Source organism: Canis aureus, chromosome 4, assembly GCF_053574225.1.
Source record: "Canis aureus isolate CA01 chromosome 4, VMU_Caureus_v.1.0, whole genome shotgun sequence".
NCBI lineage: Eukaryota > Metazoa > Chordata > Mammalia > Carnivora > Canidae > Canis > Canis aureus.
The window spans coordinates 6,830,723-6,851,160 of record NC_135614.1 but is presented as its reverse complement, the minus strand read 5'-3'; the positions used below and the strand labels follow the sequence as shown (position 1 = coordinate 6,851,160).

General features: G+C 41.0%; 2 protein-coding genes across 9 annotated transcripts in view; one reads left to right on the top strand and one right to left on the bottom strand.

The window, feature by feature from the left end:
• The window catches only part of COA6 (cytochrome c oxidase assembly factor 6), a 37,213-nt gene that overhangs the window by 4,156 nt on the left and 12,619 nt on the right, over window positions 1–20,438 (top strand). The window contains exon 3 of one of the 3 annotated variants that reach the window (XM_077894475.1): window positions 2,730–3,078. The exons of the other annotated variants lie outside the window; for them this stretch is intronic. Within the exon in view, the coding sequence (XP_077750601.1) occupies window positions 2,730–2,825 (96 nt within the window). The 3' untranslated portion in view covers window positions 2,826–3,078. Of the gene's footprint in view, window positions 1–2,729; window positions 3,079–20,438 lie in introns of those variants that run through there. 3 annotated transcript variants of the gene reach the window in all.
• Window positions 7,921–20,438, bottom strand: part of TARBP1 (tRNA guanosine 2 -O-methyltransferase TARBP1) — an 82,553-nt gene continuing 70,035 nt past the window's right edge. For 4 of the 6 annotated variants that reach the window (XM_077894458.1, XM_077894459.1, XM_077894460.1 and 1 more), the window contains 7 exons: window positions 17,747–17,943; window positions 14,678–14,759; window positions 12,602–12,773; window positions 9,427–9,618; window positions 9,137–9,261; window positions 8,605–8,741; window positions 7,921–8,286 (listed from right to left, as the gene is read on the bottom strand). In XM_077894458.1, coding sequence (XP_077750584.1) covers window positions 8,118–8,286; window positions 8,605–8,741; window positions 9,137–9,261; window positions 9,427–9,618; window positions 12,602–12,773; window positions 14,678–14,759; window positions 17,747–17,943 — 1,074 coding nt within the window. In that variant the 3' untranslated portion in view covers window positions 7,921–8,117. Of the gene's footprint in view, window positions 8,287–8,604; window positions 8,742–9,136; window positions 9,262–9,426; window positions 9,619–12,601; window positions 12,774–14,367; window positions 14,466–14,588; window positions 14,760–17,746; window positions 17,944–20,438 lie in introns of those variants that run through there. The other 2 variants (XR_013377558.1, XR_013377557.1) reach the window with 2 other exon arrangements.

The following is a 20,438-nucleotide window of genomic DNA, read 5'->3' as shown; positions in this document are numbered from 1 at the left end:
ACCCAGTAGCCATACACTAGAAACGGAGAGACTTTTCCAGAGCCAAGTGTGAGAAGGGGGAGGTACGTGGGGGCAAGGGGGGGGGGTCATAAAAGTATTGTTTGGGTCCAGTCTGAGGCATTTTTTTTTATTAGCTTTAATTTTTCATTCAGTCTCGTACTCGTGTGTCTGTTTTATACAGTAGGAACTAAGGCTCAGACTTTGTTCGAGGTCTGCTAAGCAATAAGTAGTAAATAAATGTGTTACATAGTAAGTATGTCATACAACTAAAATGCTGTCATCAGAATGAATTTCTCTTCTCTAGTGCTTTGCTGCTTTGATGGCGCTCAGTAGCCTAACTTGTGTAACAGGCCTGTTGAAAGTCCTGTTGGTTCTTCACTGAGGAAGGAGCAGGGATGAGATCCATCATTCATCCCAGCATTATCCAAGACACTTGATCCCAATGTCACTTTCAGAAATCCCAGTGTTCTGGCATTGGTGCTGCTTTCTGCCTCTCCTGTAACAGCTCAGGGATACCAGCATCACGTGTATACAGTCCTTCTCAGTCAGTGCTCCTTGGCTCCTGAGCCTCTAGAGAGGTCACATTGCCCCACGTTGAGGATCCTCGAATGTTAACTGAGGAGGGGAAAGCTGGAGTGGAGAGCGGTCCAGGCAGTGTGTGGGCCATGCAAAGGCATGGAAGCACGGCGCACAAGAAATAAGCACATCCGGGAACCAGAGCAGTGCTGAACGGCCAGCATTTCAGGGACTGGTGGCAGATTCAGAAAGGACTGACAGGTGGGTAGAGAATAAGCCATGGACAGCCTTGTTTGAGAAGTTGGATGTGGAGCTTCAAGTCTGTAGGGTTGCCCTGAAACACCTTCCAGCAAGGGACATGACCAGATTTGGGTTTCACAAAAGATCATATTTGGCAGCAGTGTGGCCGGTGAATTAAGGAGGGTAGAGAAACTGGTTCAAGTCCTATTACAACAGTCCGAATGAGAAACGAGGGCCTGTCAGGTGTGGAGAGGGAGTGGGATCGAAGCATTTAGGTGGACAAAGGTGCGTTCACTGAAAGAAGTATTAAGAGAAACACATTTGAAAAAGAGCTTGGTTCGGGATGAGTTGGGACCAACGTGCTAATAGGACATCTCCATGCAATTATTGGATAGGCAGTTGGAGATGTGACAGGATCTGTCGCAAAGATCTGTTAACACAAATGTACAGACACTGTCCACTTCTTCCTGTGGTGTCTTTTATGCAGAATACCCATCCTAGCCAACGGGGGGAGGTACCCTGGGGTCTGGTAACCAGGGAGAGTGCACATCACAGGAACTGTGCGCATCTCCCAAGCGCAGGAAAGGAATCATCAGAGGATTTCAGGGCAGGGTGGAAGTTAGGTAAAAGTGAAATGAAGCCATGCTCTGATAAGCTCAAAGCAGTGCTGCATATAAACAGGTCATTGTCTGCTCTGGACTGAGAAAGGGACCCAGGGTCCTATTTTCTTAAAGATGAATGTCATGTTCAGAAATCCCTTATCTGAGATCTTGCTTCTGGGCTGGAAATCAAGGCTGCTTCCTTGTGTTAAATTGCCTTAGATCCCCTAAGCAAAAGTAGGAGATTTCATTTTTATTGATATAATACATTTCTGAGAGTCTTTGGTTTTCAGAGGACAAGGTTTTTTGGCCAGCAAGAAAGCCATAGTCAGAGGGGACTGTTAGGACATTCCATGGCTATTGTCTCCTCAGGAGAAATTTTAACTCTATACCTGGCTTATCTGTCCCTCTCATGTCAGCTTGAGACAGAAGTATACATTCTCAGTCTAACTTTCACATAGACTTTAATTCTTAAGTTATTCAGTGGAGTTAAAAAGCTTTTAACAGAAGAACTAGTGTTTTTTTTTTTTTAAATCCGGACAATGAGAATGGTGTTCTGTCTCTGCCTTGTTTGCAAAGCAGCTCAGATATAGAAACTGTGACAGTTTTGTCTGTGACCTTGATTTTCTACGGTAATTTTACTGTTTCAGGACATGGGGCTTTAAGGTACTTCAAATTCCCTATGGCAAGAGAAGGATATAAAAAAGATAAAGTCTTTATTAAAGTTTTACCATCCACTCAATTTATAAATACAATATTTAACTATTTGTTACAATGTGTGTTTCTGGATGAGATAAATGATCACAGCTGATAAACTACAAAATTTGCTGAACTTACAGTTGATAAGAAAAACTTGTACAGGGCAGCCCTGGTGGCTCAGCGGTTTAGCGCAGCCTTTGGCCCGGGGCCTGATCTCGGAGACCCAGGATCTAATCCTACGTCAGGCTCCCTGCATGGAGCCTGCTTCCCCCTCTCCCTATGTCTCTGCCTCTGTCTCTGTCTCTCATGAATAAATGAGTGAAATCTTAAAAAACAAACAAACAAAAAATTGTACAGTGTCTTTAAATCATGAAGTTTTATGGTCTATGAACTCTCTGAGCCCACATGGCAAGGTTCACAAGTCCAAGCACAGGGACATTTCTCCAGAAGGTTCATGGGTTATTTGAATTCTCAACAGGATCTATAACTCAGAAAGGGTTAGGGCTCACTGGTTTACACTTTCTGTGGGGACTCTTCTACATCATAGGCATTGATTCAGAATGATTTCTAGAATACAAATCACTTATGCCACTTACTCAACTTATGTTGATAAGTTGTTAACATTTAAGTCAGCTGCAAAACTTGCCCTTATTTCAAACACTTTTTTCTCAACAGATAAAATATTTTGATAAAAGAAGAGACTACTTAAAGTTCAAAGAAAAATTTGAAGCAGGACAATTCCAGCCTTCAAAAACAACCGCAAAGTCCTAGGCTGTTCCTGAACTTTTCAGAATGGTTGAAATTATTATTTCTGACCTTGCAAAAATGCTCCATGGACTATGGGACAGTAGTAGTTTGAATCATGGTGAACAATAAGGACTGTTCCACATATACAGCTCTTTAAAATGATCAACTAACGGATTCCATCATTCATACTATGAAGAATTGAAATGGTATGAAGTATGCTTAGTTTTAGTAAGAAAGGTATATTTCAAGAAAAATTAAAGCCTATTATAAAAACCCATGTCCTTTTTTTTTTTTTTTTTTTTCCGGTTGGAGTAGTAGGTGAATATTACAGATCTAAATACAGGCATGGCATACCTTGGAGATATTGCAGATTCAGTTTTAGACCACTACAATAAAGCAAATATCACAATAAAGCAAGTCAGGTGAGTTTTTTAAATTTCTCAGTGCATAGAAAAGTTATACACTATACTGAAATCTTAAGTGCACAATAGCATTAGGTCTAAAAAAAAATGCACACACCTTAAAAAAAATGCCAACCATCATCTGAGCCTTCAGCGAGCCATACTTCTTTTGCTGGTAGAGTGTCTTGATGTGGATGGCTACTCAAGGTGGTGGTTGCCAAAGGGTGGGTCACTCTGGCCTTTTCTTAAAAGTAATGAAGATGGACTCTTCCTTTCACAAGTGATTTCTCTTAACACCTTATGCTGTTTGACAGCCTTTTACCCATGGCAGAATTTGTTTTGAAATTGGAGTCCTCTCACATCCTGCCACTGCTTATCAACTAAGCTTACGTAATATTCTAAATCCTTTGCTGCCATTTCAACCATCTTCACACCGGGAGTAGTTTCCATCTCAAGAAACCACTCTGCTCCTCCATAAGGAATAACTCATCCCTTCAAATTTGATCATGAGATTTGCAGCAACTCAACCCCATCTTCAGACTCCAGTTCTCTTACTGCTTCCACCACAGCTGCAGTGACTTCCTCCCCTGAAGCTCTGAACCACTCAGTCATCCATCGGGGGTTAGAATCCACTTCTTCCAAACTCCAGTTAATGCTGATTATTTTCACCTCTTCCCATGAGTCATGGATGTTCTTCATAGCATCTAGAATGGTCCTGCATCAGGCTCCCCATGAGGAGCCTGCTTCTCCCTCTGCCTATGTATCTGTCTGTGTCTCATGAATAAATAAAAACTTAAAAAACAAAACTCAGAAGTTCCTAGAACTAAGTGAACCTTAGATGGCAAGAAACAAGGTCAGCATACAAAAGAAACCTATTCCTATAAACCAGAATGTAATAATTGGAACATAAGATAAAAAATGTACTGTTTATAGTGGCACTTAAAAAAAAATAAAAGGAATACTTGGTATAAATCTATGTATAGGACCTAATCTGAGAACTATTAAAGCACAAAATACTTAAAGTCAGAGAAGATCTAATTAGATACACTGTAGTCAAGGACTGGAAAACTATTCTTAATATAATGTTAAATTCTCCCAATTTGTTCAACAGAATCCTGATCAAAATCCCAGCAAGCTTTTTTTTGTGTAGACACTATTGACAAGCTGACTCTAAAACTTGCATGGAAAGGCAAAGGACTGAAATAGCCAAAACAGTTTTGAAAAGAACAGACTTAGATGATTCATATTACGTGATTTCAAGGCTTATTCTAAAGGTAATCAAAACTATGGTATTGGCAAAGGATTGATCCCTAATTTAGTAGAACAGAAAAGAGAGTTCAGAAATATACACATGAATAGAGTTGGCTGAGTTTGAACAAAGGTAACTCAGTGGAGAAAGAATCATCTTTTCAACAAATGGTGCTGGCAAGTACACATCCATATGAGACAAAATGAACCGTAACACACCTCACACCTTATTAAAAACAAACTCAAAATGGATTATAGCCCTAAATGCAAAATATAAAACTTCTAGAAGAAAACAGAGAGGAATTCTGCATTTTAGATTTGAAAATAGTAAGTTTTAGATCACAATATCAAAAACACAGTCTACGGGAAAAAAAAGTTTTATAAAAGCTGAACTTTATAAAAACTAAAAATGTTTTCTCTGTAAAAGATTCTGTTAAGAAAAAGATAAATTACAGACTGGGAGAAAATATTTATAAGTCAGATGTCATAAAGACCTTGTATCCAATAAAGAATTCTTAAAACTCTTAAAAGGAAATCACCCAGGCTTTAAAAAATGGACAAATTACGTGAATATTGTCATGTCTATTCATAGTACTGAATAATAACTAATATATTAGGAAAAGATCCTCCATATTAGTAGAGTAATGCAAATTAAAACCAGGATGCTCTATCACTACCCACTTATCAGAATAATTTAAAAAGCTGACGGTACCAAGTGCTAATAGGGCTACAGAGCAACAGAAACTTATTTTCACTGGTGGGAATGAAAAACAATAAAACCCCTTTGGAATTTCTTATAAAGTTAAACTTAATGCTTACTTTATGACCCAGCAATCATACTCCTAGGTATTCTACTAAAGGAACTGAAAACAAAACCTATGTCTATAGCAGCTTCACTATATATAATTGCCAAAGACTGGAAACAACCCAGATTCCTACAACAGAGGAGTGGAAAAAACAGCTACATCTAACAATAGACTACTCAGCAATAAAAAGGGAATGTGTATCGTGTAGCAACATGGATGAACCTTCTATACATTTTTCTGTAAGAAGCCAGACCCAAAAGGTGATGTAGTATATGCTTCATTTACAGGATTTTGGAAAAGGCAAAATAAGTACAGAAAACAGATCAGTGGTTGGGAATGGGTTAAAGGATCAACTATGAGGGGGTCACACCAAGGAATTTTTAGGTGTTTAAATGGTCTTTATGTCACTGGTGGTGGATTTGCAACTATGCACTCATCAAAACCCAAAGAACTGTACACACTCAAGAGTGATTATGATTGCATGTATATTAAAGTAAGATCAACCAGGATTTTGGAGGGATTCTCATTTAGAATGTAGACTGTGATAAATGAATAGAATTATATTATAAATACAGGACATGAACTCACGGGAGGTGGATTAAGAATGAAGCTGATCTAAATAACTTTGAAAAACAGTGTTCTGACAGGATCCTATAAGGCTACAGACCAAAAGAACTTACAAACTCTGCTAATTTTTTTTTTTAACTCTGAAATTTAACAGAGTTCTGGTTCAGCAACTCTCAAAGTACACTAACGAGGAGTGTGTTTAAGTCAGAAAAAGCAGTTAAAAATAAATGAATGTCAGGATTAACCTTGTGGAGCTAAGAATTCACATTCATATTCACATCTAGACATTACACTTGTGCGCACATGGGTTGTAGACACCTAGATTCCCTAGCTCCATCCACCGAGAAGGCCTGCTTCTCAATGCTCCAGCAGCAGCAAGCACATCTAGCAACCAGCGCTCCTTGGAGAACTATTGGATTCTAGAACTGGGGGGCAGAAAATGAAAGTGCCTGGAGCACTGTATACTACCAGAGAGTAAGAAGTTCTAAAAGAAAAAAAAAAAAAAAGAATTAGAAGAATGGAAACAGGTCGAAAGGACACAAGATCCAACCATCCACACTGATCTGAACAAATGACTGAATCTGGGACTAGTATTCCTTACAGAAGGATCCAGAGCCCTAAATGTAGAAGAAATGAGGGAAACACCAATTATCACCGTGAGAACACTGCAGGGAGCACCCATGGATGAGTACTAGAATGAGTGGGCAACACAATCAGGAAAAAGTTGATCAGCAAGCTTCCAAGTCTGTCTCTCACAATACTTCTTAATTACTGTACTTTCAACAACTACCCCCAGTCTTTCATACTCCTCCTTCCAAGAGGTGAAGTTTATTTTTTACCTGTGAGTGTAGGCTAGGCTTAGTGACCTGGCTTCTAACAAAGCATGGAAACTAAGAAATAGCAACTTCATTGAGAAGAACATGGCAAATACTGCCTTGACAAATGACCAGGGGAGTACGTCATGCTGAAATTTGATCACCAGGGGGTCCTTCTGGAAACCCCAAATCTCAGTCTGACCATGAGAAAACAAACAGTAGACAAACCCAAATCATGAGATGTTCACAAAATACCTGACTCAAAAGTGTCAAAGTCAGGGAAGACCATGAAAGATGGAAATTCTGGCAGAGATTGCAAGAGACTAAGGAGACCGGACCACCTAATGCAGTGTCCTGAAACAGAGAAGGGACGTTAGTGGGAAAATAAGAAATCTCAGGATAGGTCAGATCTGTAGACTGCAGTTTAGTGAACAGCACCATTACCAATGTTAATTTCCTAGTTTGGGTAAGTGTCCACAATTCTGTAAGACCCTAATAGAGGCATCTGGGTGAAGGCCATATGCAAACTATGTACTATCTTTGCAACTCTTCTGTCAAACCCAAATTATTTTAATAAACCTACAGAAGAAAAAAAAAATATATATGCTGGTAACAGATTCTGAGATTTAAATATTACTAAAAAGGTCCCAGATATGATTGAAATTCATTGCTGGATGGTAATAAATGGTCACCATTAAATTTTAAAGTAATCTCAATATCAAAAACACCCTCAGAAGAACAGAAACAGTAAATCAGACTTCCTGGGCTCCACTCTTACTCTTGGTGATGATGTGCAAGAATAATTCACTGTCTTTGCGTCGATGTGGACATTTGTCACAATACAGACTATTTCTAACCATTATCTGAACTCTAAACAAAGGCAGTATATGAAAATTTTCCAAAACTTTGAATGATATGAACGATAATGGCCTATTTCATGGCTTTAAGAGGAAATTAAAACCTATTACCTGAGCATTATGAATTCTATAGGGAAGCTGCCTTAACATCTTGCCAAGCGTGTTTCCTCCCCGGATTAAGCACAAATAAAGCAGCAAACAGAGGCTAATGACTCCCTTCCACACAGGACTTTTCCATCTACCCCACTGTGCCTCCTGAAGATGGAAAGGTATGGTGTTCAAAGGTAACAGCTGTTGTAATTCTCCTTACTGCCATCACAGTCCGCGTTTCTGACAATACCAGTTTCTATGAAAGGAGCTCTTTTCTTAAAATACATTGTTTTATTTCCAGTTACTTAAAATATTTTATTAACAAAGCAATGCAATTTAGCTAAAAATATTTATTCAAGGAGACAACATATAGTGATATATTTAAGGCACATGAAAAAGTTTTGGCATTATGTTGGTAAGAAAAAAATACAAATTATCCTAGTAAATTTTATAATCAATTTCATTAGTACACATAGTTTTTAAAAAAATGTTTCAAGAGCACCGATAATTCATCTCAGATAAGGCACAAAGTTCATGACTCGGTGTCCTCATGCCTAAGCAGCTGCTGTCTGGTATATTCCCAAATCAGGAGAGCCCCACTCACATGGACGTTAAGTGAGCGGATAATGCCCTGCTGAGGAATTTCCACACAAACATCCAATTCCTGGATCAGATTTGCTGGAATTCCCTCACGTTCATTTCTGATGATGAAAAATGGAAGAAGAAAGGTTAGTTTTCTTGTAATAAGTTTTTTTTTCTCAGATATCCTGAATGTCACTGAAGAGTCAGATTAACAAAATGAAGTAAAGTCTGTGGCACCAGGGAAATAAGTAACAGATTTGTGGGTTGACTTAAGGTTAATGTGACCATCCCAAACAGGTGAAATAAAACAAAAACTAGAGATCTTTCCATAAATGTAAGTCAAAACTCCTGATGTGGCTATAAGGATAGGAGTCACGGTGAATTGTAAAATTTTTGAAAGCATTTTCTACACTGAGACTCCAAATGAATCTTCTTACCCTAACAAGAGCAGAGATCTCTCCGGAAAGCTGTATTGCGTCAGGTCCACACTTTTGGCAGTCTGCTCCACGCCAATGACAGTGTAACCTTCTGCTTTTTTCTGTTGCAGAAAATCGATGAGCTGAGGTGGTTTCACCTTAAAATGAGTATAAAAAGAGGAGAATAATAAATTATTCATTTACAGCTTTGCTTGGAGTACAACCAGAGTTTCAAAATAAGTTTTATGAAACTAAGTCTTTTTAAAAGGGAAAAGAATAATACTCTTAAACTCCCCCAATATCAAATACATTTATAAAAAGCATTCCTGAGTTGCAACAGGACAATATTAAAGAAAAGAATTCTAAAAATACAACAATGTGAAAGATAATAAAAGGAATGAGAGGATAGAGGGAGGTGTATTTTGCTGAGTATTATTTTAAGCTATTAAAGCTGGACAGATGTAGTACCCATAAAAGGATGGATACTGGAAGGCAGCGAATTACAAAAATTTGGGAAAATAAACGTTTTAATAATGAATTACTTTCCACCCACCTCTACTAAAGGAAGCCACTGTTCTGCTGAAACACTGAGGCTCTGGAACTGTTTGTCTCTGACGCACTGCAGGCTGTCCACGATGAGCGCCGAGGCCCCAAACACCTCGCAGGTCCGGCATAGCCCTGCAGAGGACAGTCCAGGCCACCGCTGAGCTCATTTGGGCCATATCCCTCTGAAGCTCCCAAGGAGGGTTACATATGGAAAATGGGCACAGTGGTACTGGACTGAATAGAAAACTTCAGGAGCAAAAGATTTCAAGCAAGCCCTCTGGCAAACTATAATTTTACCTCCTAAATTAGTTGGCTTATCAATGAGTGAGGCCACTACAATCAGTCTGCTAATTGACTTTCCAAGTCTGGCAACACGATCCTGAAATACTACCTCCAGATCTAAATCTGGAGCACTGTTTTTCCAGGGGATAATCTTCTTCTGAACATCAGTCCATTCTGATTGGCTATCTGCTTCTCCTGAGTGAGAGCCTGGGAAGGAAAAGGAAATAGTCCCATATATAAAAATCTCTTTGTTATATACACACACACACACACACACACACACACACACACACTTAAGAGTTTAAAAATAATAGTTTAGAATGAGATTTATTAACTAAAAATTTTACTTAGATTCAGGTACAACTGCCATTTTCAACAGTAATTTTAAATTTTCAAATCCAACTCCAACAACCAATATACTATATTTGATGAAAATAAAAGATGCACTTGTCTACATTTTAGCATATCCAAAATTGGGAAGGATCTTTGAATCCAGAAGCTATCCTAGTTTGGTATGATTTTGGCATTTTTTTCTTCAAGGTCCATAAAATAATGGTATATCTTACAAACAATAATATATTCCTGAAAATAAATATACACAGTCGTTATCCTAAATTATTTTACAAATACTTGGGGGAACTTTCCTAAAATGAAGCCTCAGAAGCAATGATCTCTTAGCCAATGCAACATGAACACAGAATGTTAGTAACCTGTCTAATGCAGGGTTCTGAGCTGCAGCCCAGGACTGAGACTGTCCTTCCAGGCTCTTCCTCAACTGCTCTACTCCAATCTGTTGACTGAGCCATCAAGGGGCACTTAGTTTACCGGGATGGAAGAGACATGCAAACACTAGAACACGGTACCAGTGTGAGGATATGTAAGGTCTGAGGGAGGGTGGGAAGGGCAGAGAGAAAGACCCAGGAGGGCTCAGGGAGGAGTCTGCAAACAGCTCAGGAAGGGCAGTGCAGACTGGAAACAGTATGTGCACGAGCGCAGGATGCAGGAGTGACCCAGGCAGCAGCAGAACTTTGGTATAACTCACAGCCACGGATGAAACACGATGGCTCAGACCATAAAAAGATAATACAAAACTTGTATATAATGATGAAGAACTGACTCTACAGATAGGAGTCATTAAAGGGTTTTATGAAGGGAGAGAACAGTACTAGTTCTGTGCTTTAGGGAAAAGCCTCTTAAAAGTGAGGTGGAGGACAAGTTGGGGCCTTTGGACCAGTCCAGGCAAAGACAAAAGACAGTCTAAATCAAGTCAAGGCAACAGCAGAAGCAGCCTGATCCAGGAGACAGAATCACCACGATTTGGTGATGGATCTATGCGGTATGAGGGAACAGAATGACTTCTGTGATGACCGAGGCGCCTCATTAACAGGTTTAGGGAGGAGGCAAGTGTGGGCAGAAAGGGAAATCCAATTTGAATATGTTGAATTTAAAGAGTATGGCATATCTGGGTGCAAATGTCCAGCAGGCTCAGGAAAGAGGCTAGGCAGGGATAAAGATTAGAGATTACATTATATAGGTAGTCGTCTCGAGTTGGGGAAATTAATAAAAATGCAGAATAAGGAAATCAGGCCAGTGAAAACATTCAGAGGATGCTAACACTAAAGTCTTGGTATAAAAACCGCATTGCAACACCCTTCTCAGTACCACACACCAAACAAAACAGAGACTTCCCCTTAGCCTGTTCCCCACCCAAGTGACACCTGGCTTCTCTGTTCCGCTACATGGCCCAGGGCAAACCAGCTGCCCACATATGTTGTCTTTCTCTGCTCTGTCTCTGCGCAGCCTGATGTCCTCACCACACTGATGAGACGAGATCGGGCGCGTTCAGGGTGGTATGGCCGTAGACCTCACCACACTGATGAAATAGCTTTTGTCACCATCTTTGCCCCCAAATCTCCCTGTTTGATGTCCTGTTTTGGGAAAGCTCTTTCTCCAGATCTCTGCTCAACTGCTCTCACTTCACATGGGTCTCTACTCAATGTCAGCTCCTGAGAAAGGTCTCTTTGATTCTTGGTCACTATCTCTACCCTGCTTCATTTGTTTTCATGCTACTACTTATGCAGGAATGAATGTAAGCTGTACAAGGACATGGACTTGGCCTAATGCTAGTTTACATGAAGCAATCAGTAAGTCTTTGTTGAAAGAATAAATAAATCTAAGGTGATTATGTCTTAAAATGTATTAGTGAACCATCTAGAGTGTTTGATTTAAAAAATGCACTTTCCCAGAACTCTCTTCCAGACATACTGAATTAAAATTAAAATCTAAGTATCTGTACTTTGCACAAGTTGTCCAAGGATTCTTGAAAACATTATAGTTTTAGGGAACTACAAATGTAGAGGACAAAGAGGAGTGAGAAGAGTCAGACTGAAGAAGAAAATCAGGATAGCCAGAAGCTAGCAAGTTAAGGTCTCATAAAGGGCAGGTATGATAAGAGAATACCCACTCAGGCTCTGTGACGGAGACCAAGACCATTTCTGATTTTCTGAAAGAATCCTCGGTGGTTCTGGGTCAGAGAGAGCCAGAACGAGGACCAAAGGAGTGACAGCGGTGAGAGTGATGGTAGATGACCACTACACCACCATTAACATGAGCTGTGGTTTCAAAAACGGGTGGGAGACTTGGTCCTTGGCTTTTCTGGGCATAACTGGACTGTGGGGATGGGGAGGAGGTGAGCCATAGAAGGGAACATGGATCCTTAGGAAAGCTAAAGGGAAGCAGTAAGCATAACGGAGGGGTGGAGAAACAGGAGGAGGAGGTCCAACAGATGAGTGAGGTCCAACCAGACCCACAACTGATGAGAAACCAGAGTTCTGCTTTATTCCTAAATGGGCCAAGAAATGAGATTTCATAATCTGACCCTTTTTAAAATCTGTATTTTTACATTAATATATGATGGAAGAGTAGTGAATATTAGTTAATAATATTTCAAAGAAAAGAGAAGCTACTAAGCTTTATAGAATAAAGCAGATCAGGCTCTCTTTGGCTTGTTATAGTGAAGCCAACCAATTAGAAGTCCCAAAGTTATACCACATTTTTTCCACGGTCTTTTCTCTAAGTGGAGGAGCAGAGTTCACCACATCAGTGAAGGGAAGTATCAACTCCCAGTTCTCAGTAACTGAAACGACTCAGGCTAATCAAGACAAACAGACGGAGAAAAAGAAAAGTGTACCTATGTCCTGCTGAGCCCAGTCACCTGGTTTTAGTTCACAAAGGTGAGTTGGAGAAAGGTACCATTGAAATCCTGCATCCAAAGGGATATCTGTGAATCTGGTGAATTTACCAATGGCGATCCATTCATCTTCAACCAGGCCTGAAAGGCGTGGAAAGATGTAAAATATGGTCTGAAAAGAGAATTGTAAAATCTGAATGTTTTTCCCTTAAAAAATAACAAAAAAATACATGGTAACATGTTTAAGATACAACTTATTTACTGTGATTGATGTATTCTCCCAAACTATCACAATGATTATATTACATACTTTCATTTATATCTTGTAGCAACTATATCTATACATATTTCTCATCTTCTTTAAGCAATCAGGGGATTAATTGAGGAAATTCTTGAGGCAGGCAGATCGTCCACTTGGGTATTTCTCACTGAATGTAATAAACTACTGTGCTCTTAATAAAAGCAAAAAGTATTTTAGGATTAATCAATATTAATGTTGGGCAACATTTAGGTAAGTGCTATTTGTTGATAATCGAACACCTCTGTAAGCGATCAAGTTCAAGCTATTTTGATGCCAAATCTTTCCTCTTGCTACCATTAGACAAATTTGGAATCTGAACTTTGTCTTGACTGTATATTAGCTGTGATTCAAACAGCCACTCAGCCTTTCTTGGCTTCAACCTCTTCATTTGTAAAACGAGGATAAAACCGGGTTAAAAGAGCACATCGAGGTGTGTGTGAGCTGCACAGCGTGACACCACTGGACCTGGTAATTACTGCCATTACATAAGCAATCCTCCTGGCCTTTTCTTAACCTACTGAAAGAAACAGAACCAGAAAGTCATCCAAGGTGAAAAGGCACATACAGAAGCACAAGTAACAGGCAATTTAAAACTGAAAATAAACGTGACAACACACAAGTCTTCATAATGGTTTTTGGAAGCAATAATGGCTCTCTTCACACTGGCACTATTTGTGCAATGTAAATGGGTGTGACGATTGCCACACAGTGTTTACTGTCTAGGAACCAAGTACAGTCCAAATGCAGAAAAAGGCCGAGTCCTTTGAGCCAACATGTTACACATACATACACCTACGGCTCATATCATTAACAGAGGAGAAGGGAGGACAGGAAGGCGTCAGGGACAGAGTGCAAGGGAAGTGGGAAGAAGGGACTTACTCCTGCTGGACAACAGAACAGAAAGGGCTGACTTAACACTAGAGAACTATGACAAGTCCTTCAGGAAGGCGCCAAAGAAAGCATTCTGGGGCTGAAGAACATGTTAAAATACTTGAAAAATCCTATATTTTTGCAGTGAAGCAACAGAAGTGCACAAATGCCCAACAAAGTGCATTAATATTCTGTAGTGAGTATCTCACAATATATAGATTGCTATTTTTTAAAAGGCTAGTTTATGAGTAACCGACCCCCCAAACTGCATTTGCACAGCAGCTAAAGTTCCTGTGGAAAAGTCCTAGGTCACATGTTTTAAATTCAAAGGCAGAACATTAATTACATTTAAGGTTGAAAAACGGAGAAAGTGATACAATTCATACACATTTTAATAATTTATATATTAATTCACATGCGAATGGTAATAAACATATTTATGGTTCCTAAAATTATATAACACACTCGGATAGATGGAGGTGATGTCTCATGTGGTATGATTCCAGTCACCCAGAATCCAGACACCAGAAGTAACAAAAGGACAGATCTCTCTGCTTTTTCATTAACAATGGGCTTCATTACAACAAAATCTCACCTGCACAAATGTTCTTACTCATTTCCTTTTAATGTCAGAACAGATTTCTGTTTAGAGTTAAATATTCCCCCTTCCAGGGTTTACAAGCCAGACACTGCCTGAGGAACAGAAAGTGACAATGACTAGCCAATTTTCACTGCTTGAGTGAACTGCAAGTCATCTGCATGAAGGAACAAAATTAAACTTAGAACTGTACAACTTGGGGGTGATATGAAATTTACCTAATTATAACCCTCCGAGAACAGTGGCAGAAGGGCAGGCCAGGATTAAAGACATACTCAATAGTTTACAAATGACACTCTCCGCTCACCTCCAGACAGTAATCTTGAAGTGGGTGAAACGTTGCAAAAAAGAAATGCTCTTGGATGCGTTGCCAGTTCTTCTTGGCATTCCTAAGGGTGAAACATACAGTATGAGGGGTGGGTGGGGAGCCTAGGTGGCTCAGTCGACGAGCATCTGCCTTCGGTTCAGGTCATGGTCCCAGCATCCTGAGATTGAGCCCCACATTGGGCTCCCTGCCTGGGGAGAGGCTGCTTCTCCCTCTCCCTCTGCTCCTGCTCATGTTCTCTTTCTCTCTTGCCCTCTCACTCTCTCTCTCTCTCTCTCTCTCTCAAATAAGTAAAGAGAAAGAAAGAAGAAAAGAAAAGAGAAAGAAAAAGAAAAAGAGAAATTAATTTGGGTTGGAGTCTTCAAGTCTCCGTCTGGCAGTGAACACTTCGATTCTGAAGATCCACAACACAGAGCCAAACTGTACCAGCATTCCTCAACCAAACAATTGTGATTTGAACGGGCTATAAAGTCTTAATCCTTAATTGAAAAACAATGAATGCTACCAAAAATAAAAGCCCTCCTCTGACTGTACATCCACCACAACTGTTCTTCCTGTGACATTTCACAGAGGAGTTTTCGGAGAGAATTATCTACACCACATGGCTGTGTTTTACTTTCTTCATCATCCATTATTTTTTTTTTAATTAAAGACATGAAGTAATTGAAATAGTCAAGAAAAGAAATGAATAATAGACAGCTCTGAGACTATCACTGGACTGAACAGATAACACACTGTCCCAGCCCCTAACCCACTTGAATTTGGTGTGGGCCCGCCAACAAGGCTACTGACAGGCTCTCAACAAAATCCAGCAGGGGCTTTTAAGCTCTCATTTAACTTACCTCAAACCTGGTATTTCTCTGCCCCCAAATAATCTAACACACGATCTCCTCCCATTTTCTACTGCCTGCCTCTGCTCTCTTCTTCATACTTTATTTTTTCTTCATACTTTAAAAAATGGCAAAAGCAAACCAGGCAAGGTCACTCTTGAGTTTCAACAATTACCTCAACAGGAGCTGGCCGCTGCCCTGCCTGCACTCACTGCTCTGGGGCCAGGCCACCCCTTCCCCGGGCTCTGAGCACAGCCTCACATGCCCAGGACTCACTGTGCCCCACTTGTCATCTGCCTAGCTCCTGCCCATCCCCTATGTTGTAACACACGTATTGTGTTGCTCAGAAAAGCCCTCCCTAGCTCACCCAGCCTAAAGTGTGCACGTTCTCATCATAATCTTTACTTCTCCACTTAGAGTGAGCCACATGACGTCGGGGAATCTACCAGGCCCATGGCTGACGCCTCAGAACTCAGCCTGCACAAAACGATTCTGCTGTGTACTTGAAGAGCAGACATGGTCCAGAGCCCAGGGACCTTTATTTTTATGGGTTCTATCTCATACCCAGTACTAGGATTTTAAAAAGAGTAAGTTATTTTATAAAAGGGTGTTTTACTGCTTAATAAAAAAAAAGAGCTGAACCAATTGTTTTTAGAAATCAAAACACAGGGTAGCCCCGGTGGCGCAGCGGTTTAGCGCCGCCTGCAGCCTGGGGTGTGATCCTGGAGACCCGGGATCGAGTCCCACATCGGACTTCCTGCATGGAGCCTGCTTCTCCCTCCACCTGCGTCTCTGCCTCTCTCTTCACTCTCTCTGAATGAATGAGTAAATAAATCTTAAAAAAAAAAAAAAAAGAAATCAAAACACAGCTACCAAGGAACATCACAACACTGAACAATAAATCATGATTTCATCTTAGAGAAAACTCTAAACTGGCAAATGCCTATTTGCATGTAAAACTCTATTTAGTTCCCTCAAACTTCCTTCCACTAAGGGGATGCAGTGGGTAAACACCCACTAAGGAGAAATGGGACGTTTGGGCTTGCCTAAAAAATATCAGGAATTCTAGCTGTCAGAACATACCTGGAAAGGTGGGAATACTAGGCATTGCTATGGTGAACTACTAATTTTAATTACTAGCTTAGTTGGGACCAGAATTTGAGGCAGCTTTCTATATACCCAACTGTGCACAACCTATCAGAGGTGTCTAGCCCCTCCCTTTGGCTTTTGTCTTTCCCCTATAACCTGTCCTTTGTCCCCACCTAACTCTCTTCTCCAGTTTTCTCTATCTCACGTAATTATATTTTAGTAGTTATATCTGAATTGAGTATCCTCCTCCTAAACTGCCAAAACCTCCTTTACCCACTCAATGACCTAAATGCCTCTTAACCAATGTGCTGAGTAAAACAGACAGAGGGGCTAGAAGGTAGTTTGTGGCCATGGAAGTCCTGGCCTCACATGAAGCTTCGTAATGACTCACAGTCTTATTTACACCATCTGTACACTTGATGGTCAAGCAAAGACCTTCTGTATGTTACTGGTTTTCCAAACACTATTTCATATGCTTAATATGCTGCTTCCAACCTTTATCTGTTTGTTTATAAAAACTTGTGCTTTTAGAGTGGGGGAAAAAATTCAGCCACCAGGCAACGCTTGGGAGACTCCTGCCTGCCTCTGGTGAGTTTTAACCAGGGCTGCATGTGGGAGAAGGAGCCTAGATGCCTGCTGAGCCACATAGCTCTCCCCTGCTCCGTCCACAGCAGCAGCACCTTATCTGCTTGATTGTGAGCATCTGTGCAGGATTTTGTTTGGGAAATAAAGACAATCTCTAAGAAAAGACAAAGAAAAAAGCTTTCATTTTTAATTAGTACAAGTGAGAGGCCAGATCATTCTGCTTCTTGGAGCTTCTTGGACAACATTGGATAATAACATTCAGCTCTACTGAAGACAAATATCTAAAGGCATGTAAAAGATTATTTATAAAACAAAGGACCAAAACTAAGAAAGCAAAGAAAGGTCGAGATGGGGCTGACAGCAAATAGAACTGTCATAAAACCACACATCAAATAGTGCAGTGCTTACTCTTTGCCTTGTCTGAGCTCTGATGTCTGCACACAATGGAATAATGAGAAGCAAACGAAGCTGAGGCACCTCTTTGGCACCTCTACATCTCTCTGTGTGCTCTACTGGAAGTAAAGCAAAGGGCATGAGGTTTGCTTACCCTGCTCCAGGCATGTTTTCCACTTCATTAAGACTGGATTCAATAACAGAAGTCAAAGCATCAAATTCTTCCATGTTCAGTGTCTTACACATGCTCCAGATCTTCTTAAGAGCCACTAAGGCATACAGTCGAATACTAAAATTGTGATTAAAACACCACTGCAGGACGATAATAAGGGCTTGCTTCAGAATTGGTTTCTGGAAAGAAAGGGGAAAAAAATCCTTCAAATGTACACATGGACCATTCCACCCCTGACAGTGTGACCACACACAGTAGGCACAGAAGATAAAAATGCTGCACAGTCCTGCTTATTTCACTGGATGTGCCTTAGCAGGGTTCCTCCTTCCTTCTTAGACACATTAGGTATGCTGGCATTAGTGATTTCCTCAAGGAAAAGAGATCCTCTCAGCTCTGTAGTTTCCATGGACGAGGCAGCTGCAGTACACTTTCCCCACACTCCAGCACCTGGGCTAATGTAGACAGAGAGCCTCATGCTAATCACTATGCAACCACAATGTGTTAACAGCAGCCCCTCCACTTACACTTACCACCTCACCCCGGGCTGAAGAAGTCAGGAATGTTCCCTGAGGGCCCCACTTCTGGAGCACTCTGAAGTGCTACCAAAGCAAGGTTCTCATATAATTCTGTTTTCAGTGTGAACAACTGTTTGCCTAATGATGCTCTTGGACCTGGACAGGCATGGAGTGGTGGCAGGAAAATTAAGTAGGAAGAAAAATAATAAAAGTTTACACTTCCCTGTAGTCTTTTCCTGTGAATTCACAGACTGTTCCATCTTCACAGCCTGGGATCTCAGGCAGTGATAGGCCCTGACTTTCAAACCACACAATTCCATAGACAGTGGAAGGCAAAGGAAGTGACACAGATTCATGTGGAAACCAGATGGGCTGAAACTTTTAATAAAATATCAGGGGCTACCCTGATGCTCGTACCAAATGGCTCATCTGTATGTGTTCCTGGAGCTGCACCTAGCAAAGAGTCCTAAAAACAACTGTGATCACAAAAGACTTCACTGATATGCTGGCACGGCCATAGCATGCTTTAATCTCGAAAACTTCTTCAAGAAGGACAGAATACGGACAGAAATGATCCTTTCAGTCCTTGATTCAAAACATGATCAACATTTATCAAGGCCACTGAGCTGTCTGCATCCTATGGACAAGCCTGGGAAACACATGAACACACACACACAACTGTAATCTACCTACGACCATCCCTGCATGATGAGCAACCTGAACCGTGTGTACACAGAGCAAAGTTAAGCGCAGTAATGAGGCAGGTGGGGCCCGGCACGAAGGCTACAGGACAACTGTCAACGAGAGAGGCAAGGGAGGCTGAACCAGATGCATACCTCAGAAATCAGGAAATGCAGTACTGAAAAGAGGTATTTACTCAGCTGAAGGAAGATAAAGAGAAATGTCAGGGGTGGCAAAGGAAAGTGGCAACTTCCAAAGGATACATAATTAAGTATTTACTCGTATTTTAGAAGTTGAAAACCAAGACAAGTTATCGAGGACACGTGAAAAGAATTTATAAAGAATTTAAAAGAATTTAAAGTTATCCAGGACATGAGAAAAGAACTTAAAAATTAAAAAACAGGGAATGTTATCCAAAGGGAATGTTAATTATTGATTACTAACCTTTTATAGTCCCTTACAATTTTACAAAGCATCCCTGTAAGTACTTACACATAAATACTACCGAGAGCATTAGCTACGGACTGCCAGGGCTGTGTACATTGTTTATAAGATGCACAGCGTCACAAGTGGGCCTTACCATCCACGAGCTACACATCAGAGGACATCAGAGGACTGGTGTGAAGATGCAAATCAGATAGTGTTAGTAAAAGGACAGCTGTCCCAAACATGACACATCCAAACCCAAACTCCTGATTTCTCCTATTCCCCAGCACCCCCTGACCTTATTCCATGACCAGCACTCTGACTTCCAGCCTGCGGCCCTCACCTGCTGTTCCCTTGGCCTGGAAAGTCCCTTGGACCTGCGTGTGGCTTGCTCACTTACTGCTTTCAGGATCACCTCCTTGGGAAAGGTCTCTCCTGAACCTACCTCCTGAAACGGCCGTCCTGCCCAGACACCCCATCTCTAACCCGTTCTGCATTTTCTTCAAAACCTGTTATCACCATCTGACAGTATAATGACTATTTGTCATCTGTGCCCCCACCAGAAGAATGGCTGGCGGTGGGATGGTTTTGTTCACTGCAGAATTCCTAAGACCTGGGGCAACTCACCAGGACACATGAAAGGCACAGGACAAATACCAGAGGGAGGAGAGGGGTGACTGCTCCCAAGTACCCCTCCAACGGGGCCTGTGGCCAACTACCTGCACTGCACATGCATCTCCAAGGTCAATGCCTTCTCCCCAAGGAATAAGTGCTTCCTCTCCTCTGAGCAGCTTACACTGTTCTCCCCATCCTTCTACATCTTTCCACTGAGGTTTTGGAGCTGTCTTCCCAAGATGGTCTCCAAACCCTCACTGACTTTTCTCTGGGATCCTCTTAAGTCCCAAGAGTCTGCACCCATTTTATTCCTCAACACTTCTCTGCCATCACAGAAATAGTCACGGCCTTCTGTCCTCTGCCTATGCCAGAGCCCAGGCCTTGTCAGACCCTGTAACTGTTCTTCCTTCTAAAACCTTAACATCAGGTATTCCAAC